Here is a 26,250-nt window from a genome sequence, read left to right on the forward strand (position 1 = left end):
TAAGTTAAAAAAAAAAATGGCGATTATAGTGACAAATCTTTAGGTTAGGTTAGAATATGTGATTATTCTATATTTTTCTTAATATTTTGACATTTTTTGGTATTATACTTAAGCTTTAATTATAACAGTGAATGAGAAATAGTAAATGTATCATTTATTAATAAATATATAAATAAAAGTAAAAATGAGAATTGCTGTGGAAGGTTGTGCACACGGTGAATTGGATATTATTTACGAAACTATTCAAGAAATGGAGAAAACTAATGGAAAAAAAATAGATTTACTCATTTGTTGTGGAGATTTTCAATCGATAAGAAATTTAAGTGATTTACACTGTATGGCAGTACCTGATAAATATAAAGACATGTGTACCTTTTATAAGTGAGTTTAATATTTAATATATTGTGTATAATATAAAATGAGAATTAAATTTTAAAAATTTTATAATATATTATATATATATATATATTATATATATTATATATATATAATATATATATAATATATATATATAATATATATATTATATATAGGTATTATTCTGGAGAAAAAATTGCCCCTGTGTTAACAATATTTATTGGAGGAAATCATGAAGCTTCAAATTATCTTCAAGAGTTACCATATGGTGGATGGGTAGCTCCTAATATTTATTATTTAGGATATGCTAATGTAATAACAATAGGTGGAATTAGAATTGCAGGATTATCAGGCATTTATAAAAGTCAACATTGGATGCAAGGACATCATGAGAAACCACCATATAATGAAAATACAATTAGAAGTGTATACCATATTAGAAATTTAGAAATATTTAGATTAAAACAGGTAATATATTTGTTTTCTTTTTTAATATATATCTTAAGTAAAATAACAATAGTTTTTGATTTGTTATATTATTTTTTATTTTATTATATTTCATTATTTTATTATTCATTATTGTTCATTTTATTTATGATAGTATTATTTGTAGCTTACTGGTAATATTGATATTTTCTTATCTCATGATTGGCCTTCAGGCATAACTAAATATGGAGATGAAAATATTTTATTAAAAGGAAAACCATTTTTCAAGTAAGCTAATGAAAGATTTTAAAATTAATTTTTGGAAATATAAATATTTGTAATAGTTTATTTTTTCATTGTAGAAATGATATTGAAAATAATATGCTTGGTAGTCCACCATGTATGGAACTTTTAGAACATCATTATCCAAATTATTGGTTTTCTGCACATTTACATTGTAAATTTGCAGCACTTGTTCCTGAAAAAGAAGGAACAAGAATAACTAAATTTCTAGCTCTAGATAAATGTCTTCCAAAAAGAAAATTTCTTCAAGTAATTGAAATAAAACATAATTTAGATTTACCATTAAAATTACATTATGACTTAGAATGGTTAACAATATTATATTTAACAAATCATTTATTGAGTGTCAAAAGTGGAATTCATTATATGCCTGGACAATATGGTAATACTAGATGGATATTTACACCAACTGTAGAGGAAAAGGCATTAGTTTTAAAAAAATTTAATTATAATTTACAAATTCCATTAAATTTTACACAAACAGTGAAACCATATAATCCTGATGCTATAGATATATCAGTGGAACCACCACAATTATTAGTAAATATCCAAACAACACATTTTTGTAATACTTTAGGCATTGATGATCCATCTGTTTTATTGTTATTAATGAATAATACAAAAGAATTTAAATCAAATGAATCATTAATGGAAACATCATGTGAACAAATATCAAGTTCTCATGAAATTTCTGCTTCTTTTGATGAAGATAATATTTTAAATTCTACATTTGATGGAAGTTTAACTAATGATTCATTTAATCGAACATCACCATTAAATTTATCTCCAAAAAGTAATAATGAAGAACAAGAATCAGAAATAAATAACAGTAAAGATATTGTAAATGAAAGTCTTAACAGTTTATCATCAACAGTAAATTATGATTGTACAGATGATAGTGAGTGATACATTATTTTGCATTATAATGTATCACATTATTGTTTTAATTAATTATATAGTAAAATATATTGTTTATATTTCAGGTAATAATCATTTCATTCAAATTGAACCCAATTGTAAGAAGTTTAAGCGACGAAATCATTCTATATATTCAAATACTCTTTAACTGGAGCAAAATATTTTATTTAGTAATTATATTTAAAATGTTTTATTTACTACAAAAATAGAGTTGTATATGAAAAACTTAAATGAATTGTGTGATAAAAATATGTACATAAAATATAATTCACTATTTGTAAAAAAGTTATTTTTTTTTACAAGTATAAAAATAATATATGTTAATTATATTTTTTATTTACTACATTTAATTCACTTAATTCATTACTGATTTTTTTAAATTGTTTAATTTTATATATATTATTTTTATATATCCATATAAATAAGTTACACAAATGTTAGGTTAGAAACTTGTATATTATATGCATAACGTACAAAGAAGTAATATTGGTTAAACGACGAAACTTTAAATACATTAGATTTTATTCAAGTAATTAGAAAATAAAATTTCCATAATGATGATTTTATTTACTTTTAGTACATTAAAATGAAATTAATTATTATTAACATAATGGATAAACTAACAATTATTTCGGGAACATTGTTTCTTGCTGCCGATGTATTCGCAATTGTAAGCCTTGCAATGCCTGATTGGATTATAACTGATGTCGGTGGTGAGTAATATTTTTGTTTATTGATTTTTTATAATAATAATATGATTTTTATTTAACGATTCAATAATTTTTATTATTTTTTATTATTTATATAATTTTAAGGTATTTCTGATGAAAATAGTAGTAAAAATCGTATATTGTCGTTATTTTTTATATAAAATATTTTATATTGTTTATATAAAATATTTTATATTATTTATATAAAATATTTTATTTTGATTTTTTTTTCAGGAGATACAAGATTAGGACTAATGTGGTCATGCATGACCCTGTATAATAGACCCCAAGTTTGTTATAGTCCAGATTTACAGCCAGAATGGTTTATGGCTCTTGTTTGTATTTTTGTTGGTTGCATTTTGATAACAGCTACTATAATATTATTAGCTAGTTCTCATTGGGATCGTAATGTCATCCCTTATGCAAGATGGGTAGGATTTACAGCTAGTAAGTATAATTAATAATATTAATTTTTTTTTAAAAATAACATTTTTTATACATCATAAACTTTATTTTAGTGGTACTATTTTGCTTAGCAGCTGTTATATTTCCAATGGGATTCCATATTGATGAAATTGGTGGACAACCATATCAATTACCAAATTCTCATCAAGTTGGCATTTCTTATATACTTTTTGTTTTAGCCTTATGGATTACAGTAATTTCAGAATTATTTGCTGGTAAAGTTTGTCTGCCACATTTTTAGCATCTTTCATTTTCTGAATGCATTTCTTTTATCTGTTTAATATTCTTAATAAGTATTACATACTTTGGAGGATTTCAAACTATATAATATATTATAAAATACAATAAAATACAATAAAAATAAAACTTTTAATACATAAAATTATTTTATTAATAAATATACAGAATATGAATAAAATAAGTAATTATTAGAGGTATTACAGGATTCTTTATTTATTAAAATATATTATTTAAGTGTAATTTTTATATGAATTTTATATATTCTCATATTATAATAAAAAAATTAAAATTAAACGTAAGTATTTGAAACAATAAATAATTTTTAACAAATGATGATTGAATTTTAATAACATATATATACATATTTTTATTATAGTTTTTATAAATCTTAGATATATATTATTATAAATGTATATATATACATTTCCACAGGAAGTATTATTTTATTAAGAGCTCTTATCTACATTATTTGGAAAATAGAATGTAAATAAGATGTTTCGCAATGGGATTCTGTAACTTTACTGTTTTATTAAATTATTATTTTAAAATTGTATTAAATCATTAAATTTAATATGTTAGTATTTAATCTAAGAAGCCATAAAAAAAGATTGAAAAACAGAAAAGTTACAAAATTATACATATATTAATCCAAAAGCAAAACAACATTAAATTCATAATATATATAGAATCAATTTAGTAAACAATAATTTTTACTTTTTCACTCTTAATGCATTTTAATAATAAGTATCTTAAAATAAATTAAGTATTTTAATAATAAAAACAAAAATACAAATAATTATTTCTAAATACAAGCGTATAATCATTAAATTAATCTATTTACTAAACTTGTTTCAAAAAATGGAAAATGTAATCTTACATTTGTTAATACATAAAAAATACAATAGCAATAATATATATATTTTAAAAGAATTTATAATTAAAGATACAACTTTGACACACACAAGACAATTTTGTACACAAATTTCATGTATTTTTATTTATACAATCTTCCCCATTGATAATATTCGTATTCCATCTTATCAATTATTTTTTTAATTTGAGAAATTTATTTTTTTATTTTTTTATCAATATAGGATTGATACTTTATATATATGTAAAAATTCTATATACATACATAGAATTTTTTATTTATATTTTTTCTGATTAAAAAATAGCTAATTAAGCTAATATATGCTAAAATAATTGATAGGTTGGAATATGGGCGAAGGTTATATACAAAAATAACTTAAGGCATAAAATGTATCTTTTTTTAGATATATAAAATTTGCATTTCATAGAAATTTTGTCATTAAAGTAGAAAAACCTTTCACTATTTTTGTTCTCTTTTCTACAAGATTATTATGTATATGATTTATACATTACAGATTCATAATAGAATAAGAAAGATATGTACAAGAGATTGTGACATTTAATATTTTGATAAAATGTAATGTGTAAGCACTTATTAACTTTGATAGAACTATGAATACCAAAATCAAAACTCTTCTTTAACTTCAACTTTAACTATTATTTATTTCGCGTATTAAGAAAACTATGCATAAATCTCGTAACAACAATCTTAGTACAAATGTTTCATGAAAGTACAAGCATGTTAAAAGGAAATATTTTTCTATTCTTTCTTGATATTGATTGAGAAACATTCTCTGTACTTAGATACAAATATCAACAAGAATCACGAATCTATAAAATCTATTTTCGTAAATTGCCTCTTTAGGCTTAGAATATAGATTTATATTCATAATTAATTTTTTTGATTTTAACGTATTTTACCACTATTTGATTGATTATTTCCAATAGTGTCACATCGTCGATAATATAATAAATATGGAACTCTCGGAGGTGTAGGTTTTAATACATTACTTTCAGAAATACCTTTTAATGAACTATCATCATACCTGACCCAACCACCATATCCAACATGAAAAGCATCTGTAACATAATGACCTTTTGTTGCCTCTTTCCCATCATGATAAGTAACTGCAAATAATTTATAATGTTTTTGCTTGGGATTTAATTTTTTTATAGCATTTGGTGACAGGAATTCTACAACAAAATTTGGAATGATTTAAAATGTTATAAATTCAAAGAAATATAAAAATTAATAAAATGTTTACTAACTGCTATCCAATTTTAAATCAATTGGAAATTCTACACTTTTCACAATTTTTGAGCAACCATCAAGTTTGTAATCAAACCATTTTAAATGTAATATAAGAATGACAGGTAATTCTTCTAAAGTAACTTGTTTCCAAGCTTCTATTTGTTGTTTCGTTTTACTACATGTCATTCCTTCTAATTGATCTTTTCCAACAAGAATTTCTAATGCACCTTTAACGGATTCTGCTTTCTAAAAATAAAATATTTTATTATTATATTAATATAATTTTATATTAGGTTTTTTTATAAGATTAGTACTTCAATATCAAGCTGTAACGTAAAAAAAGGTTGGACATTATCGGTTGGTTGCTCTCCTGCCCTTGATACTCTAGATCTCAATTGTCCACGAAATATATCGGATAATGGCGTTCTTCCAAATTCAGTACACCGTGTAATAGATCCTTTATTTTTTGGACCCATAACCTTTAAACCAAACTTTAATATTAATATTGTTCTATAATTAACTGTTATATTATTTAATAATGTATATCACATTTTACCTTCCATTCTTCTTCTCCATTGTTATAATTTATATTACTTTCAATATTATTTGTTACATTTTGGTCATTATTTACTAATTTAATAAGCTGGGAAAAAATAAATATATTATACATACATACATATATATATATATATATATATATATATATATACATATATATTATATTATATTATATTATATTATATTATATATATATATTATATTCGAATTAAAATTTAAATTAAAATTAAAAACTCGATTAAAATGATTATTATGATCATACTTCAAGCATTTCATCATTGATACCATTCAGAAGGCACGAAAGGAATTCTTCAGCATCTTCTTGTCGTCCTTCTACTGAAAACACACCTGCAGCTGATGTATTTTTTAACATTGTATATACATAAAAAGGTTCAAAAGCCACTCCACTTTGTATATCTACTACTATATCCTCTCCTCGTTTATTTGCTCTATCTTTTCTAGCTAAACGTGCACCATCTGACAAAGGTGTAAATTCATGTACAAATTTGATCCTGTATAAAAAATGATTTAATATTTACTAGAAATGTTAAAATAATATAATATATATTTAATATTTAATAATATATTTACATTAAAAATTGTAAAAAATATTAACTTTACTTACATATTATCAATAAGTGGAGTGGAAGACATTTTACTAGGATTTTTAGAATGTGGTAGAGCCATTAAAAGATTGTAAAAAGGTGGACAAGCAAGCAAAGCTTGCAATATACTATTAATATAACAATAATTACTACGATTTGTTAGTCCTCTAGGTAATAAACTGACAGTTTGTTTATCCATTTGATAATTTAGTAAAAATTCTACAATAAAAGATATTAATATCATATTAGAGAGATATATATTTGATAGATATTAGATATTTGAATAAAAAAATTTATTTTTGTCTATTAATTTTATTTACTTACCACCCATTCGAAAAGCAATAGGATCATTGTAATGATTCTGTAAAGATTCTGTTTGTGACTTTTTATTTTCATTTTCAATATTTTGTAAATTGGATGATATATTTTCATTTATAAATAATGTTGTATTAGATTGATCTTTTTCTATTGATTGTATAATTTTTGGTGTTGCATTGTTTTCTGTAATCAATAGAGGATTAATGCGTGCTGTTGGTTTGTAATTTAATGGATTTGATTGTGTTTCTGCGCTTCCTTTTTTTAAAATACTAGCCCAAGATACAGTAGATAAAGTTGGTAATGATGTAGCAGGAGTACTTATTGCATTAGATGAATTGCTTGGTGTTTTAATGACAATTTCGTCTTGGATACATTTTTTAGAATCTTCTTTATTTATTTCACTTTCATTTTTAGAAATTGGTTTTGATAATGTTTTAACAACAGTAGTTTTAATACTAGAAACAGTTTCATTTTTGTATTCTTTATCGGTTTCTCCATTTTGTTTTACTTCAATACTACTATTAATATTTACGCATGGTACATCATTTTTCTCAGCTCCATTACACTTTTCATTTACAGTCGATACAATGTTATGCTCTATTTTAACATTAACAGGAGGTACTTTTCCATTTGTGGTTGAATTTTTTCTATTGATAATATTTTCATCCACATTATTAGTACATTGTTCTACTTTACTATTATTTACAGTTATTACTGTAGTAACTATATTGGTCTGCGAAGAATTATCTTCTTCATTTACTTGATGAAAAGGTTGTTTGACAGGCGTATAAACATTTTGCACTCGTTTCTCATGAGATTTTGTGGTTTGTACTTTTGTACATTCTTGAGTAGATTGAGAAAGTATAGGTGCTGCTTGTCGAACACATCTTATATTTCCTGAAGGATGATGATATGGAGAATATCCATAAGTAGGTTGTGTATGAGGATGTGTGCTTGTATGTGTATGAATATTTGGTTGATATATAGCTAATGGAGGATAATGAACATGACCAGAAAATTGCTGTTGTTGTGTTTGATCTGGATACATAACAACAAAAGATAAAGGAGGATGAAATTGTCCTTGTTCTCCCATATATCCTGGTTGCATTTCATTTGCAGTACTTATTCCACGATTAAAATTATCTCTTTTTATTCCTCTTCCTCTATTATTTCTTCTATTAGTTTCTCTATTACAGTTAACATCATGAATCTCACCTCCAAGATTATATCCAGGATGAGAATAAGTCATTGCAGGCATAAATGGTTGTATATGAGCATCTGTTGGAACAGGATACATTGCTGGTCCTTGCCAATCGCTACATACTATTTGCTGTGCATATGAGGGCGGTGGTGGCACTAATAAATGAAAAATGAAGTTAAATAAAACATAAAAATAAAAATATTAAAACATAGATAATTTTAAATAATTACCATTATGATACCATTGATTATGAAGTTGTGGAATTTCTGTTATGGAAGCATTCGTATCATTATTAGCTTCAACTGTATCCCATGGTAATTTTAAAGTATTATTAGTAACATTAGATTTTAAAATGTTTATTAAATGATTCTTATCATTATCATTTAAATCATGTAAATCTAAAAATTGGAAATCAAGCTGAAACAAAAAAAGATTTATCTATGACTTAATATCTCATAAAAGTAATATTTATTATAAAGAAATATATAATATCCTTTATGATAAAATATATCTTTTATCGTATAATGTATAATTTAAACAATTTATAAAAATAAATAAAAAAAATGAATATATAAATAAGTATTCATTAAAGTTAGTTTATAATTATTTTATTTTTTTTTTAATTAAATAATTATCTATATACATTATTATAATTTTAAATAATTATTATAAGATACTTATTATATAAATATATATAAATATATACACAAATTAATACTATAATTATATAGAAACTTATACAGAAACACAATTATTTAATAATAAATATTTTTTTCAATAATTATATATATATATATTATATGTATATAATTATATATACATATCATAATATTTATAATATATATATTAGTTTGTTTAGTAATAATTTTTATACTGCAACTAAAAATCTAATTTCTATAATAATTATAAAATTATTTAAAATAATTGTATTAATATAAATTTGTATGTGTGTGTATGGGTGTGTGCGTGCGTGCATGTGTGTGTGTGTATTTAATATATAATATACATATATTACCTCATTTTGAATATCCATAGCTAAATCCATACACCATACAAGACATTAAAAATAATACCAGCAGAGAAACATGAGGTCCGGTGACTTATATCGGCAGTAATAGGAATCGATGTTGATATTATTAATTTTGTTCTATATTTATATGAGGAAATATTATATAAAATGCGTATCCAATTTAAAAAATACAATATTTGTAATATTTCTGTGCAATAATAAAATGGAGAAAGAGAATATAAACTATTAACAAATTACACAATATGAACGATCATATTTCGGCAGTTGTATAAAATGGGCTAAGCACGTTGCTTCACTATCTTTTCTTCTGTTCATAAGATTGGTGTCGCCACTGTCATTGCTAGTGTTTTATAGGGATACTATTGAAATCAACTTTCCCGCTATTTTCCTTCTTACTGTTTTGAGTAAAATGAGCATATTTTTGATACAAATATTGTCAATAAAATGTATGATTTTAGATTTCTAAAATTTAAATTAAGATATTATATTAATAGATATTTTAAAATCATTCGATGATGTTGAACAATGATTGGACAACATGGAATTTTTAATTTCTTATTTTAAATAATATAGATGATTTTTTTCTATGTATAATAAGATTAACAAATTGCGATCTATAAAAGATTTACAAATATCTAATTTATTCTATGTAATATAATTTTCATTTAATTTTTTTTAAATTTTTATTTAATTTTATTTAAATTTTTTTATCTATTTTTCAATTTCTTTTTTACTTTAATATTTGTTTTAAATTCTTTCATCATGTTTTAAAATTCTTTAATTTTAAATATATTTTATATTAATTTTCTTTTTTTTATCATATTTTTTTGATCAATTTTTATTTTAAATCTTATATTCAATCCTTCTAATTTGGATGATTTTTTAAATAAAATATATATAAATTAATCATAATAATCTAATATATTTATTATATTTTTAATTTGTATGCTTTGTAAGACTTTAATGTATAGAAATCTATAATTAAAATATGTATTTCAATTTTTATTGAAGTAAATAGGGAATTGCACTAGTCCGACCAATCAGAAAACTGTTAAAATGCAATAGTAAGACGAATCAATGCGCATTGTAGTGCGCATGATCTCAATCTATGGAAAATTGTAATGACAAATCGTCTTTTAACAGAAATGTGTAATTACATAAATTTTTATTAAATTGATATTATATTAAGTTTAATTGTAAATTATTAAGTTTTATTTAATTAATTCAAGTGTTGTTCAATTATTATATCAAAATTAAACATTGATTTAAATTTTCATCATCTTTGTGCACGTTATGGTATGATTGGAGCTTCGAAAATGAGGTAGTTTCGAAATTATAATAGTTTTAACATGTCATGATGATTTTTTTTTCTATTTAAATTCTAAAAAATAGATTTATTAGAGAATTTCAATTTTTAAATTTTAAATTTTTTGAAGATTTTAATTTTTATTATTATATATTTTATTAGAATTTTATTATATTTGTAAATTATAATGTTCCACTTTTTTTTTATAGTTATTTTATGTTATTGTTATTTCCCAGTCTTCACGATGACTTTCTATAGATAATATTAATTATAGATTCTTTGCACCTAACAATGAATTGCATACATTTTAATTTCTTTAATCGATCATATTATAAAATAAAAAATTCAAATCGATACAAGTAATTGTTTACATATATAAAATTTTACACGAACATAGTGATCACGAGTATTTGTGAATATTTGTGAATACTTATATGTGAATACTTTTTGTGAATAGTAATATTTCGTTTTTCTATTTATTATTTATTATTTAGGTTAGATTTTTTACACATCATGCTTTTAAATATTAGTAATTTTTCAAATTAATCTAATATTAAATTATTATAATTAATTGAAGTTGTCTATGTTTAATAGAAATATGTTTAATAGAAGAAATTTACAAACTTTAAATATCTAAATATATGAATATTCGTATGTAAATTACATTTGAATATTCGAATAAGTAATGAATATTGATAATAAATAATAAATAATAAAATATTTCCATTCTTATGATTTTTATGAAAATAATGATAGAAAGTTTTAATTTAGATTTTATTTTTTAAATTTTCCATCTCGGTTTTCTTTTGTTGATTTTGTTTCGATCAAAAATCTGAATGTTTTGCAAACATTGAAACGAAATTTGAAAAAATAAATAAATTTTCGCGAAAAAAAAAATAATACTCTTGTTTCAGTTTTTAAAATAAAATTATGAAAAAATTATGAGCATAAATTTTTATATTTGTATTTTTTTAATGATTTAATTTTTGTATTTAATTTAATTTATTATAAATATTTATTTAGATTATAAATACTTCGATATGAAATGCTAAAAAATATTTTAATTTTTTTTGTATATTTTTGGTATTTCAGATGTTACATATGATATAAAATATATAAATATCACGTTATATATAGATGTCACTCTTATACTGCTCTTTTTTATCTAAAGATATTTCTTTAGATAAAATTACTGAAGAGATGGCGCTGATCTTCAATTCTTACTTTATCTTCGGAACTTTTATCTTCGGTGCTTGCTAACTGATGATAACCAATACTAACAACTAATTCTTTACTATTTCGTCTTATTTATATTAGTTTTATTTACAATACTTAGAGATGGCGCTGATTTCCTAATTTTTATTTTATCTCTGTCCTTTTTTCATTATTTATTCTTCTTTGTTCATGATCATACATACGAAATATCCGATCGAACATTTTCATTATTAATTTTCAATAATAATTCCAATAATAATTATATTCTCAGTTTTACAATATATTTTTGGGATGATGATCTTAAAAAACATCATATATCTTGATATATGATTCGAGTTTTTGATTCGAGATATCATTCGACGGTAGCAGTAGGATTTAAACAAACAATTATTTGTAATTTTATATTGAAATTTACTTGCAATTCTAACTATTATTAATAACATTGAGCGATAAAATTGTGAATAATACTAATAATATAGTGAGAAGATCCTTGAGACAAAAATATAAATTGAATATTTGATTTATTTTTTTTTTGTCTACGATAATAGTAGAAGTTGTCTGTTAAAAAAGAAAATAAAAAGTTTTCTCATCAATCAATTTTCTGATTGCTGGTATATGAATATCCTAGTTCACGCAGATATTCATAATAACAGTCAAATAATAGTTTTAAAAGACATTCTTCAAATTGAATTAATTCATTGATTCATATTAATTTTAATATTTATTCAGTTTTAATGTTATTTAATATACAAACTTTTTTTAGATATTGAAAATGCACGCTTTTGTTTTTCTTTTAAATTTTTATTACATCTATAATATTTTTAAATAATATTTAATACGGTAATCTTTTTAAATGTTTTTCCATCGCACGATATAAGAGGAATATTATAAAATTTTGACAATGTAAATCTTTTTGAAGACCAATTATCCACATCATTTTTTATCGTCTATACAATTTACAAAATATTTTACTATTTATTATACTACATATTATTAGTAACGTAAGATTTTACCATAATTTAAAAATTTTCGATCACAAGAATGTAATCTAAAAAAAATAACTATTTTTATTAATTTACATCAAAGTGTTCATCGAACAATATACGAAATTTTTTAGGTTTACTTTAATATCTAACCCTAAAGGAAAATATATTTTTACATACACATTTTTATATTATCTTTGCACTGTGAATCTAACTTTTAAGGATAAACTATATATATATATATAAATACATATCAAGAAGCAGGGTGTATTTTATCGTTTCGGTGATCCACGGTGATACAAGTTGAAAGGAAGTTGCCAGTTTTACGGGTAAAACGCGTTTAAGGCTGCATTGAATGACAAATAAATATGCTAATGGCTATTCGGGGAACTTCAAATGCCGCGCATCTTAGCTTTTGCACCGCATCGAAAGAAGAAAGTTAAGTTAAGTTGGTCGGTACCTCGACGGCGTGTTTGGAAGGAAGGAAGTGCCGCGAATGGGCACAGGAGGAAGGCGAGGAGGAAGGAAGTCCAGAACGAAGAGAACAGGCGAGATAGAGGGAGGGTGAATGAAAGATGGAACGAGAGTTCTCTTAAATAATAGAAAATTCAGAGGAAGTTGATAAGCCAGGGCGCGTTCAAAACTTTTCACTCGCCGTCTTCCATTTCTTATTATAATGAATGCATATCGGCTTAGTCGAAGCTTGAAAGCTACGACTATAAGAACCCTTTTCCACTTTTTGCGGCCTCTTCTGCTTCTTTTCCCTTATACAGTAATACCATCGGTTCGAACACATCCGTAAGTAAATAACGTTTCTTCGAACCTATCGAAAATATATATATATATATACACGCATAGATATCGAGTTAATTTTTGCAAAAATATATTCTTTCTTTCTTTCCTTTTTTTTTTTATTTTTTTTTTCCAGCATAAGGGTAATCCTTGACGAGTTTAATTCGAAATGTCAGTGGCAGATTGCGTTCGTCGAACCACATGTTGCCAGCCGACATCCCACGAAATCGTGCTCACATCCACGCATACGACGAATAAACCGGCGAATATTTTGCCTATTATTATTACCGTAGCCTAGCGTGTCTTTCCGTGCGACGGCTGCACGCCTGTCCCGACCAAAACTAGCGCGCTTCAACATTTTCATTCAGGATCGATCCGAGTGCGATTTTCCACGGGCTCTCTCTCTCTCTCTCGTCCCTTCCAAAAATATATCGTTTCAACCCGTAATGTGCGACCCGTAAATAGATATAAAATCATGCGTTTGAAATCAAGCAGGGGAAGAGAGAGGAGAGGAAGGAGGGAGGGGGAGCGTTAAACGTTCGAACTTAATCTCGAGACGAATATTCATGAAGATTAAAAAACAAAGGGGGGGAGGGACAGACTTATATAAATTTCGAACCGAACCGGATAGAAAGAAGAGGGGGGAAAAAAAAGAGAAAAGGAAAAAAATTTGAACGAGGAGAGATGAATTTTTCAAACGATGAAAGTCATGGCAAAAGTTTCCGTAAGTAAGTAAGAGGGTAAAGCCTCTAACAGGGTTTGTTTTATTAACAGGGGTAGAGAGGCGATACAATCCGCGGAGACAAATGGCCTCGGCAACGTTAAATCATCGAAGAAAAAGTTAGTAATTTAATAAGCAATTTCATGGAAATTCCGTGATCGTTAGCGTAACGACTTTCTCGATAAAATTTTTCCACGATATTCTCGCTGTTGATACGAAAGGATACGAGAAACGCATCCTCAACATCGTTACGTTTTTTAATTCGCCTTCTGAAAGCGACCCAACCGATTCGTTATTCTTTTTTTTTTTCTGCCTCGTTTACGTTATATATATACACACACACACACACACACTTATATATATATATATTCCCTACGTCTTCGTGGATTCGACGAACGTTTCAAAGATGATGCAACCGAGATAAAGTGTTGGCCAACGAGGGAGGGAAAACGTGAGCGAGGAGTTGACAGCGGATCGTCTCGACAGCGAAGGGACATATCTTTGAGGTGAGATGCTCGTTGATCCTTTGTGATTCCGCTTTTTATCCCATCCAATCGATCATCCATCCGTTGCTCGCATCGGATATATATTATCCAGCCACGTGTCTACGAGAATTTGCACCGCGTGTATTCCGTCTTAGACGAGATCCGAATAACACCAGATCCGGGATAAAACGTCCAATTTGCCGATACTCGTATTATTATTATTATCTTGGAACGTGACTTATATACGTAATTCGTATAAATTTTCTTTATTTCTTCCTTTCCTTTTTTTTTCATCCTCTCATTCCTCTACACTCCCAATCCAACAAATTTCAACCTCTTCGCTCCTCCTTCCAACTCTATTTACCTCTTAACATCCAAAGAACCGACGGCCCCATTCCTCCCCCGCGAAAAATATGCCCCACGATTTCGAAAATTTTATTTATTCGCGTCACGAAGACACGCGATGCGGCAGCGCGCTTTCAAAAGCTCAGAAAGCGTTGGTACGCCCGTGCTAAGTATGTATTATACGCGCGTGCAGATATGTGCAGTATGTACGTGTGTGTACGCAGCGAGCGAGCGAACGAACGAGCGAGAGAGAGAGAGAGAGAGGAGGAAAAGAGTGGAGCGTATGGTTGAATAGGTGGATACGCGGAGGACAGCGTGCCTCTTTGCGCAACCCCGAAAGCAATATATCGATGTTTAGCAACCAATAAACGGATCCCTCAAAGAGGGCTTTTACCGTAAAGCGGTGGTGCTTCGACGTCTCGTTCCTTCCATAGATGCGCGCTCGCATACAATCGCTTCATCGGCCGCGTATATATACGTACAGTATATATACGGTTTGTATACGGTGTGTGCGGGTATACGTTAACGGTGGCAACCGAAGCACGCCGCTTTTATGGCTCAAAGTAAACGCATTTATAGAGCCGTTTTGCCACCACCGCATCGGCGTAACCTCGCGGCCGACCATTTAACGCCGCTTTTATGATAATGTTATCAATAGCCCGGACCCTCCCTCCTCCCCGCGATCACTTCCCTTTTATTTATCGATTATTTACGACTCTCCTCCTCCTCCTCCTCCTCCTATCATTCACCTGCCCCGCCAATCCTTTTTCCTTTTACGATCACGGTTTCACGATTTCTCTTATTTCTCAGATTAATTTTCACAAATTTCACGACCTGTTATTCCTTCCTTTCCTTTCTCATCGAGGATAGATGAAAGTTTTTTTTGAAAACTCGAGGAATTCCTCTTTTTTTTCTTTTTCTCCTTTATCTTTTCAGGGAAGAGACGTTATCGAGACGCGACAGAATTATTCGCGATATCGCCATCTTATCCGGAACGTTCAACATTTTTACGCTTGCATAATAATAATAAAACCGTGCTGTACTACTCGTTCGAGCGGGCAACGATAACAGATCCAGGGGGGGGGGAAGAAAAAAGGAGAAAAGGGAAAAAAATCAAGTAGCTCTAGCTGACAGGGGCTGCTAGGGATCTTAAAGGCGCTCTTATATCGTCCCCGACATGCTGCCATGTCACTCGCAGCTTCTTCATAATTCTCTCGTGGAGTAGAGGAATAGTTACGAACGAGTAAAGTTAAAGTTATTCCGAGAGGAAATCCCGGCCTTCTTCAGAGATCTTATCGCCTAGAATATAATCTAACGATAATTCTCCTATTTATTTATTTATACACACAAATCTTCCTCCCTTCACGATTCATTCCTGTAAACATTGTACGCGACGAAAGGAAGTAATTAAGATTCGTATGAAAAATAGATACAAAATCCATACACACATCGTATTAACATTTTAACTTTTTCTTCCTAAGTAGCTTTTATCGAAGAATTCTATGGATTTAATCAATATATATATATATATTTTTATCTCATTTTCACGATGAGGTTTAAACTCGAGAAAGAAAAAGACGAACGTAAATAGATTTTCCGTTGCAATTATAACGGTTCGAGACTCTTATCGCCCCTCCCACCCCCCTCTTATAGATAAAGTAAAGTATATCGTTGGCAATTCTGATGCAGCAGGCGATTCCATAGGCGAGCTGTGCACGGTGGAAAGATCTCGATGGAATTGGGAGAAAAAGCGGGTGAAAAAAGGCGGGCTATTGTGGGAATCGGGCTCGTTCTTGGGGGGGGGAACGGGGGAAGGAAGACGGTCCGGAAGAATCGAGTAGTCGCGGGGGAGGAAGGGGGGTAAAGAGTCGGAGGGATGACTCTGGGCCGGGTAAACGAGAAAAAGGGGCGAAAAAGGAAAACGTGGGGGGGTGTTGGAAGCGAAGCGGTGACCAGTGGGCAGCGGCCTCCTTCGGCGGCGCGCGTGTGTGTGTGTGTGTGCGCGCGTATCAGGCGAGGAAAGGCCACGAAGCTACGCTACCCCCCGTGCGATCCTCCTGGGCTGCTTCGCCCACACCCAGGATTTCGGGGGAGAATCCTTGAAAAGCGGAGACCAGGACGCCATTGGCCGCTCCGGGAGCACCGTCTGAGCTCGGCCAATCGTGGCCCGAGTTGATAACGGCGGCGGTTCTTCTCTTCGTTCCGCCTCCTCAAGACGGAGCGGTTTTGGCACGCTATATCAAGCCCCGCGTATATATCGGATAACCTATATCGTCCACTTCGTACGTTTCCCTCCGTATGGATCGTCGACCATCTTCTTTTCCACGCTCGAGAAATTTCCTCCCGTCTGGATCGAGTCAACCTTCGGGGTCGTTTGCTACAGCTCTTTCGTTATATACGTATATATATATATATACACATCGTCATTTTGAACTTCTTCTTGCTCTCCTCCCTCTTTCTCCACCCTTTCTTCTTCAACGCGGTCGAATTGTTTCCACGATTTCCAGCTTTACACGATTTATGCGATATTCCCGTTGGAAAGGATTCGTTCGTTGAAAAAAATGTCACGACGCGATGCACCACGAGTGGGAATGTAATGCTAATTGATTTCTGTTGCGTTAAAAGCGAACATGAATACGGCAAATGCCGGGGGAGAAAGAGGGAAGGAACGAATGTCGATAGATCGGTATCGATAGCGCAGGTGTTATCTCGCGTCGTAAATACATGCTCCGATATCGGGCCGATATCTCGAACCTACTTATTAATATTTAGGTATGCTTAAACGTGTCGTAACAACGTGCAATTTATTCTCGTTCATTATTCCGGCTCATTATCGATCGTTAAAAAAAAAAAAAAAAGGAAAAAAAAGAATGTCAACCGTAATTATTTAATACTCGTTCGTTGCTCGTCGACTGATAACGATAACGATGATCCCTCGATCCCCTGAAACGTAGAAATCGATAAAAAAAAGGGGGGATTCTAAATTGTTCGTATATACATCACGATTAATGATAAACGACGATGCGGGATCAATTATCGCAGCGAGATTATTTCTTTTTCTAATTAACGATCCAACGATTAGTTGTAATTATTATTCCAGGCATTCGTGTAATGCGCGATTGAAACGGACGGATTCGAATTCGATTAATAGAAACAGAAAATCGGGGGGGGAAGGAAGGATTGAAAAATATCGGCTCGACAGATACATTTATTTATTTGTTTATCGCCGAGTCGGATCGCAGGTGGTGCCGCGGAAACGTCTTGGCTCGCGTGCGAGTTCCGGTCGAGGTTGTTCAAGTTTTCAATGCTTCCCTCTGCCCTGTTTTCCGAAAGGAGGTGAACGCGCGACTCGGGTGCCCCGTAAGTGGCGTAATGGGGCTGCCCCTTCGGTTGACAAGATAAAGAGCGACGATAAGACCCCGTCGTTTCCCCGTTCGAGGGAGAGACCCGGGTATGGGGAGGGTGCGTGACCGTGGTGTGCCGCGTGACGCGTGTAATAACCGTAGCGCGGCTTCTTGCACGCACCCCATCCCAGAAAACCGAGCGTTTTCGTTTCATTTCTCTGCTCGCTCTACTATACTTGCGCGCACCTTGATTACGCGACAGGTGCCCATCGCGATCGGGATTTCGCTTCTTACGAAACCCGCGTTTCAGTCACTTTTTACCCTCTTGTTTTCGAAAAATTTCCACCGAGAAGTTTATTATCGACCGAGTAGTTTCGTTCGATCATTCGAACGTTCCTCTTTTCCCTATGATTGGTGGATTATTATTTCGTCGAAATAGAGCAGTTCATTAATCGGGGGGAGGAGAGGAAATACGGTTCGTGTCGCGCAAGAAGCACAATGACGCGTTTCGTATCGGAGGGGGGAGGGGGGGCAGGATCGGAACAGGTTGAAACAAGCACGGATCATTTACGCCCAAACTCTCGAATCCATCGAAACGTAAATCGAATGGATATTTTACGGCCATCGCGGGCAGATTACAGGCACAATTAGCATGAGACTACATAATTAATAACTCGATTAATGCGTTGAGGCGGAATGCCCGTCTATTGGCGCTTGTCAACTCTGGCCCCGGTCGCCTCTGCCCGTCCGTTCCCGGTTCGTTTGTCCTGGTCACGATTCGTGCCCTCCTATTTACGCCCGCGGACACCAACGTCACCGTCGTAATCGATCACACACCGATCCCCGTGTGTTTGTATATATATATATGGCCCGCGTCGCGCGCTCCTTGCTTATCGCTCGATACATTCTCACGGATCGGTAACGCGGTCTCTGCGCGATCGGCCGAGTTCGCCGAAACTCATTAGCGGGCTGGTCGTTCCATATTCGAGAAGGGAAGTCGTTGCGCGGCTCCGCGTCAATTCAGGCCCATTCAATTCGCCTCAAACCGAAAATCTGCCCGCCCAGTAGTTATCCGCTATTAACGGTTCGGATTAATCGAAGCTGGCTTTCAGATTAGCTTCGATATTATACAACGCGACGAATCGTTCCTTCCTTCCTTCCTTTCACGAGTATTGTTACAGCGTGTATTAGAGTGGAGAATGTTTTCGACCAACCGTGGAGAGATTCTTCATCTTGGCTATGATATTTTTCTGCTCGTATTTCACGGGTGTATCCCGCGAGATCGCGGAAACGCATAATATAGTATGCAGAAATACGAAGAGAGAGAGAGAGAGAGAGAAGAGGGGACTGAAACGCGGTTGCCTCGCATGCCAGAGACGTCGAACGGTGATAAATTTCTGGGAAAGATTTTTTGGACGCCGAAGCTTTATCGCTTCCTTGCTCCGACAGAGCGTCGAGGTCGACGGGGAATTAGAGGGACGGGGCGTTCGTATGTACAGGTAGTCGGTATCGAACATTTATCAGCGGCCAAGACGGGGAGGCTGATCTCGAAAGACAACCGCGATTGAGTTACGTTGATTTTATTCCGCATTATTCCACCCGGCACAGCCGCGATACGGAACCGCTCCTTGGCCGGATCAGTTTTATTTTCTCCCTCCCCTCTTCGGATTGCGATGTGGCGCGAGTGGCGAACGTGGTAGCCTGAATACTCTCCTAGCTGCCGCCACGCTGGGATTAACGTCATTGCGGTTTTTAAGCAGCCAATTTCCTAATTCGGTTGCCCTCGGATCCCTGATTTATCGCGCTTTTGCCAGTTATTCCGCACTGTCGGTGATTTACGACGCCGCTTCCGTTCCCGTTCCAGTTTCACTTCTTCTCCTCCTCCTTATTCTTCTTCTTCTTCTTCTTCTTCTTCTTCTTCCTTCGATTTTCGAGCTTCTTCTTTTTGTCCCCTCCTGTCGCGACCGTAGATCGCGATTCTCCGTTTTTTTTTCAATCGAGAGAATTATCGTAGAGACGATCGTAGTGCCTCGAAAGAAGAAAGAAAGGAAAGAAGATTGGAGAAAAGAAAAAAAAAAAGAAAAACGGTTCAACGTACTTAACAGATTAATTGAAACGTTCACGGTGCGTGCTACGCATCCGCGTGAGAAATTGGAAGTATTGTCGAGGGGGGAAAACAGAGGCTCTCGAGGGAACTCGGGCTATATCCCGTGTATTATTTAAGTCAATAATTAGTTATAATCTCGATACGTAATCGTGGTACGCAACGAATTAACAGTTATAATCAAATCCGTTATCGGCGAGCGTAATCATCGCTGGTACATCGTAGCGGCAATTAGACCGGCTGGAACTAATGCGAAACGTAATACACAAGCGAGCGTAATGAGAAACGTCTCGTACGTCTCGTTTCCTGGAACACGCGTTTTATTTTTAGACCTCATCAAAAACCTCATCTCGCTCCTCCTCCTTTTAAAAAACGGAATCGAACGGAATCGTCGATCGAAGGCCTGAAAAAGGGATTCGAAGGAGATGGAAAAATTGGCGAGGAGGGGAAGGGGGGGAGGTGGTGCCGAAAGGTGTTTCCGGCGGCGGGCATTCCATTTCGTGTTCGATCGAGCGCGCTCGATTGTATATTTTTACACGAGCACGCGAAATAATACCCTACTGCGGTTTTAGTTATGCGGGAGGGGGGGAACGGGGAAACTGTTGTTCCACACTACGTGCAAAAACAGAAGGTACCGGCGGTGGGTTCCGATTCACGGTGGACCGATCATTGCGCGAAAACACGAGCGGCTTGTTTTTGCAAGCGGGAAACTCGATCGGGTTTCATTCGTCGGAATACTCGGTTGCTATTTGTAAAAACATACTTAAGAGATAGTTGAACCAGTTTTACCGTTCAACCTGTCCTTTCTCCTATATTCTTAATCGTCGTTCCTTCCTTCCTTTTTTTCCTTCCTTTCAACTCTTTCTCTTTCCTCCAAGGTCCGAGACTTGGAGAGAGAGAGAGAGAGAGAATTTGACGAGGAGGAGAGAAGGCGGAAAACAAACGCACGACAAGGGGAGAAACGGTTGGAAAGAGATCGTTTCGAGGAGGTTAACGAGGAGGACCGTGATTCGAGGTGGAGTTGTCGATGGAGGGTGTGGTGGATAATGGCGAGGACAGCGAAGGCAACGGTAATGGTGGCCCTTGGGACATTGGCTTCGAAGGATCGAATCTAGCGAGGGAACGCTCGTTAGCACCTTCTAACAGTTCTGCAACTGTGGCCGCCGTTTATGGATCTTGACAAGCCAGTGTCAACCTTCCTCTCCCCTTCCCAGCGTCTTGCATCTCCGCCCTTCGTCTTCGCATCAACCTATTCCGACCCCATGGGGTCCGTCCTATCCCCGGCTAATTGTTATCTATCTCTGCCCCTGTTAATTGATGGCCGAGTCCGACACTTGACCGTCGCAATTTTATTCCCTCTCCCTCCGTTGCGAGGCTTTTCCGATCCCGCGCGGAGGGAATGGAAATTTTCGAATTTTCGCGAATTATGAGCTCGATAAATAACGTTGTGTATACACACCGATACAGAGGATAATTATAATATCTCGTATATAAATGTTTTTCGTTCTCTCTCCGCGAGGGTATAATAATTTATAAAGAACGGCGGTTAATTATCTTCGCCGCTTAATTATCAACCGCCATTGTACTTTCAATTCGATTCAGCGTTACTATCGCGAGCGTCTTCGCGTCGTCGAATGAAACCGTATTTTTTCGTGGAAAAATCTCGATGTAATAAATGGGCAGTAAGGAAGAGGAATCCTTTTATTTTTTTCTCTAAATTTTTAAAAGGGAAGGGGGTCGAGGAAGGGAAAAAAGAACCTTTGTCCTTTCGGCGTTCCACGAGTCTGGGGCGGATATCAAACGATGGTCGTTAGATGGCCGTTATCGCCGTCGCCGTTAGTTACTCCACCTATTGTAACAATTTCATAGAGGTCCGTGCAGGGTGTGTAAAACCCTGCAACGGCCTCGCGTGTCGGAAGACGATAGTCGTCACAGTGACTGTTATATCAAACGGGGTCGAGATTGCGATAACGACTGGAACATACGTAGGATACACGGTTTACGTACTTACACTCGTACGGGGTAGTTAGCGGGGACGTACTTTCGTCCTACGCACGAGAGGGTGCAATGTCGTAGGACCCCGATATTAACCCCCTTTTTTTAACCCGTATCGCGGCTATTTTACATCGTACCCGATATAACCGTGCTAACAAATTACTCTCTCCACTCCCCCCCTCCCACTTTTCCTCCCCTTTTCCTCCCTCTTTTCTCGCGAACACACCCCCTCTTCCCATCTCCGTCGCGAATTTAATCTAAATTTCGCAGTGAGAAATTTCCCTCTTTCTTTCCCCGAAATACACGAGACGAATCGCAGAGAGATTTGGAAATGGAGATCTGTGCATACGCGCGCGCGCGCGAGCGCAGGAGGAAGTTCTACGCCAGTGGGGTAGGTGGTACGTATGTAAAGGAAGCCCCAGTTCTACGTAAGCCGGAACGGCGGCGTTCGTGGCCGAAGCCAATCTCAGTCGGCGCTGGCCATTTGGCGTTTCCTCGGCCGTGCCGCTCGTGTACACACGAGCTTGCCTTTTATTCCGTTTAACCCCCGCCCCTCCGAAGGCGGTGGCCTCACCCCTCACGGCCGCGCGAGACCGAGAGGCCAGGCCAGCTTCCTAAATGATTAATTACCGATCTCCATCGCGCGGAGGGATCCCGCAGGAAGGCGGGTCGTTGGACGGCCTTAAAGTAAGCTCATTTCTAAAACGGATATTCCGTGTTCCGCGTGCCATGGAACGGCATTCGGTGGCCCCCCAGCCCTTGCCGCCACTTGCCTGCCGCCCCCTCGCGTTGCGTAAGCTCGCCGACCAACTCGTGGGGCTCGCGTGGCCGCCGACTTCGCAGAGATTGCCGGCTCGATACCGTTTTCTCCTTCTCCCTTTCTCTCTCTCTAAATATATATATATTTATATATATGTATTTCTGTATATACTTCTGCGCTGCTCGAGCAAATGAAATGAGCTACGTGCCGGAAAAAAAAAAAAAAAAGGAAAAAGCTTCCACCTCGTTCCGCTGATCGATGGGCGAGAAACTTCTCGCTCTTCGCGTGAAACTAACCGAAACGGATTATATGGGAACACGTTGCCGTTGGCGGAGGTTTTTTTTTTTTTTTTTTTTCTCTTTTTTCGCCTTGCAATTTTCTTTCTCTCTAACGATAAAATTTTTCTCTAGAGGAAAATTTTTCTTCTATTTATTTCTCGATAAAGAAATACGACGTGGAGAAATTTCCAATTTCTGCACGATCACTCACGTACTACGTTGTACGTGGTAGCTGTGTGGTGGTGCGCCACTAGTTTGTTTTGTACACGTTTTGGGGAATATGATTCCGCGGAAACGTAGCGAGAAAGAGGTGATCGGCGGCGCGGAATCTCGGCAAACGATTCTCTTTCGATCCTTTCCGTGCCCTTTCCTCTCTCTCTCTCTTTTCCTCTCTCTCTCTCTCTGTTCGGTACCCCGTTCCGTTTGCGGGAACCTTTGTGTGCCTGTGTGCGCGTTTTCGTGCGATACGCTGTGTTATCGTTTGCATTGCAAATGGCAACCCACCCCGCCCACATTCAAACACACCGGGATCGGAGGAGCGTGCACGTTTTATGGTGAAATCGGACGCGTGTGCGAGGTCTCTCTCTCTCTCTCGGCCGATATATCGAGTCCTACGCGGATGAGTCACGGGAATCGGAACAACCCTAACGATGCCCTCTTAAGGGGGTAGATCTGTCGAATTTCGACACGTTTCACCGCGTTCCCGAATATATTCTTTCCCAAATCGCGAGGAGGGGTAAAGCGTAAATTTGTTACACTCGTAGAAGATTTCCAAAAATTTTCTCTCTCACGGAGAACGACGTTCGTCGCATTAATCTTTCGCTTTGCTCTTTTTTTTTTTTTAGCTTCTCCAACCACCTCTTCGAGCTGGAAGGAAACGAAAAAGCAAATATTTTCCGCGCTGAAACTCCGACATCCAGATTCCTCCTCCCTTCCTCGATTCGTATTTTAATTCGTCGCGCATGTTTTCGCGTACCGCCCCGCTTCTCTTTCCACTCTCGGCAGGAGTTATTTTTTTTTTTTCTCCCTCTTCTTTATCCCGCGCCAGGTTTACTTAAGATATTAAAGTACTCACCCTTCTTTCGGTCTTCTTTCCCTTTCATCCTCCTCCGTCTTTCCTCTCTCTCTCTCTTTTTCTCTCCGTTCCTCCGGAGGGAGTTCGGAGATTCCATCCCGGAGGAGAGTCCTCGAGGGAGTTTGGAGGCACGGCCACGAGGCTCCGCTTAATTTGTAAGCGGATTTTTGCGCTAATCAACGGATTTAAGAAGAACAAGCGGAAGAAAGAAGGGAGGGAAGAAGAAGAAGAAGAAGGAGGAGGAGAATGCCTGCGAGACCAAAGACGGAGGGAGCGGGGGACACAAGAGAGTCATTTGAATTTATTTTAATTATACTAACGAACAGGCCGTGGAACGAGGGCCTAACGAATTATTTGCTCGAATATGATTGCGCGGAATTTCTAACGAAGGATCGACCGATCTCTGCCCGCATCTTCATCATCATCGGAAGAGGGTGACGAGCATCCTATTTTCCTCGAACGAAGGACCGACCTTCTCTTAAACTCGATTTCCCTTCCCTTCCCGTGGATAAGGAAAGAAGGAGAAGATTCGCGGTTAAAAGAACTTTGTTTACGCTCGGATCGAAAAGCTGAAACGGAGGAGGAGAAACTCTCGATCGAGATCCCCTGTCTCGAACTTGTTAATAAATCATTTCGTTAGCGACGGAGACGTCGAAGGAAAGAAAAAACGCGCGATAATGGATCCGGCCGATTATTCACGGATCTCTCTTCGATCGATCGTGAACGATATTGCAAGTGACGAGCGTGACGAGAGGCGAACGTTCCTCGCCCTCGTTCTAGATCGGGGAGAAGAGAGAAAGAGAGAAAGTTTGACGCCAAGATCGCGAGGATGATATTCTCCCACCGATGGAATGATTTTTCGTCGCCATCGTCGAAACGTTTCCACGCGAGAGAAATCGCGTAAGAGATTTTTATCTCGAACCGTGGATAATGTATCCGAGCGGATACATTACGATTCCATATCGTTTCATTCCCGAAGATTGAGAGAAGTTGAACGAGTTGAATCACTGCAATCTCTTATTTCCCTCCCGTCGTCTCTTCGAATTTAAAAGATGCGATAAAAACGTGTTAAAATCTGGACGATCGTATTTCTCTGGCGGCCGCATTTCTCGTTAAGGCCTTGGAGAAAAAGAAAGAGAGGAGGAGGAGGACACGGGATAAAAGGGGGATGAACGCCCTTTCGAAAGACGCGAAGGGCGTACAAGAAGGAGGGAGGGGGGAAGGATGGATGGAAAAGAAAGCGTGGTTTCCTTAATGAGAAGTACAGAGTAAAGCTTTCTTCTTTGCGCGTCCTTTTGCCTGCAAGAGGTTCTTCACCCTCCTCCCCTCCCCCTCCTCGGCGAGCTTCCTGTGGCGTGCCGGTCGCCGCGAACAGTCGAATCGGATTCGCGGCTTCGGGGGGGGACACCCTCCTCCCCCTGCTCCGTGTAGACTTTTTTCTCGGCCGGCAAGGCAGGCAGGCAGGCAGGCAGGCAGGCAGGCAAGCAGGCCGGTCGGCCGACCGGCCCCGCTGAAATGCTTCTTGTGTAAGTAAAAATCTAAAGTGACTACCGAGATCTAAGTTTTAATTAGTTTATCTTGGCCGCGTGGCCAT

General features: G+C 34.8%; 2 protein-coding genes across 4 annotated transcripts; one reads left to right on the forward strand and one right to left on the reverse strand.

Annotated features, from left to right (window-relative positions):
* Positions 1–11: 11 nt before the first annotated feature.
* On the forward strand, positions 12–3,561 carry LOC551497 (lariat debranching enzyme). 3 transcript variants are annotated; one of them, XM_006566046.2, is made up of 8 exons: positions 12–381; positions 534–825; positions 971–1,071; positions 1,146–1,626; positions 2,070–2,174; positions 2,582–2,717; positions 2,949–3,161; positions 3,233–3,561. In XM_006566046.2, the coding sequence occupies exons 1-8, from the start codon at positions 185–187 to the stop codon at positions 3,418–3,420; spliced, it is 1,713 nt and encodes a 570-aa protein (XP_006566109.1). In that variant the 5' UTR covers positions 12–184; the 3' UTR covers positions 3,421–3,561. The 3 variants fall into 3 exon arrangements, with proteins under 3 accessions (XP_006566109.1, XP_006566110.1, XP_623894.2); XM_006566047.2 differs by having other exon boundaries at positions 1,146–1,335; XM_623891.5 differs by lacking the exons at positions 2,949–3,161; positions 3,233–3,561 and having other exon boundaries at positions 1,146–1,984.
* A 775-nt stretch (positions 3,562–4,336) lies between these two features.
* LOC726488 (ubiquitin carboxyl-terminal hydrolase 10) lies at positions 4,337–9,564 on the reverse strand. The gene is made up of 9 exons (XM_026443159.1): positions 9,239–9,564; positions 8,454–8,640; positions 7,029–8,378; positions 6,725–6,923; positions 6,362–6,611; positions 6,098–6,184; positions 5,856–6,020; positions 5,559–5,787; positions 4,337–5,483 (listed from the first exon to the last, which is right to left on the reverse strand). Exons 1-9 carry the CDS (start codon positions 9,266–9,268, stop codon positions 5,197–5,199), a joined length of 2,784 nt encoding a protein of 927 aa, XP_026298944.1. The 5' UTR covers positions 9,269–9,564; the 3' UTR covers positions 4,337–5,196.
* Between the last annotated feature and the right edge of the window lie 16,686 nt (positions 9,565–26,250).

This window comes from Apis mellifera, linkage group LG10 (genome assembly GCF_003254395.2).
Source record: "Apis mellifera strain DH4 linkage group LG10, Amel_HAv3.1, whole genome shotgun sequence".
Taxonomy (NCBI): domain Eukaryota; kingdom Metazoa; phylum Arthropoda; class Insecta; order Hymenoptera; family Apidae; genus Apis; species Apis mellifera.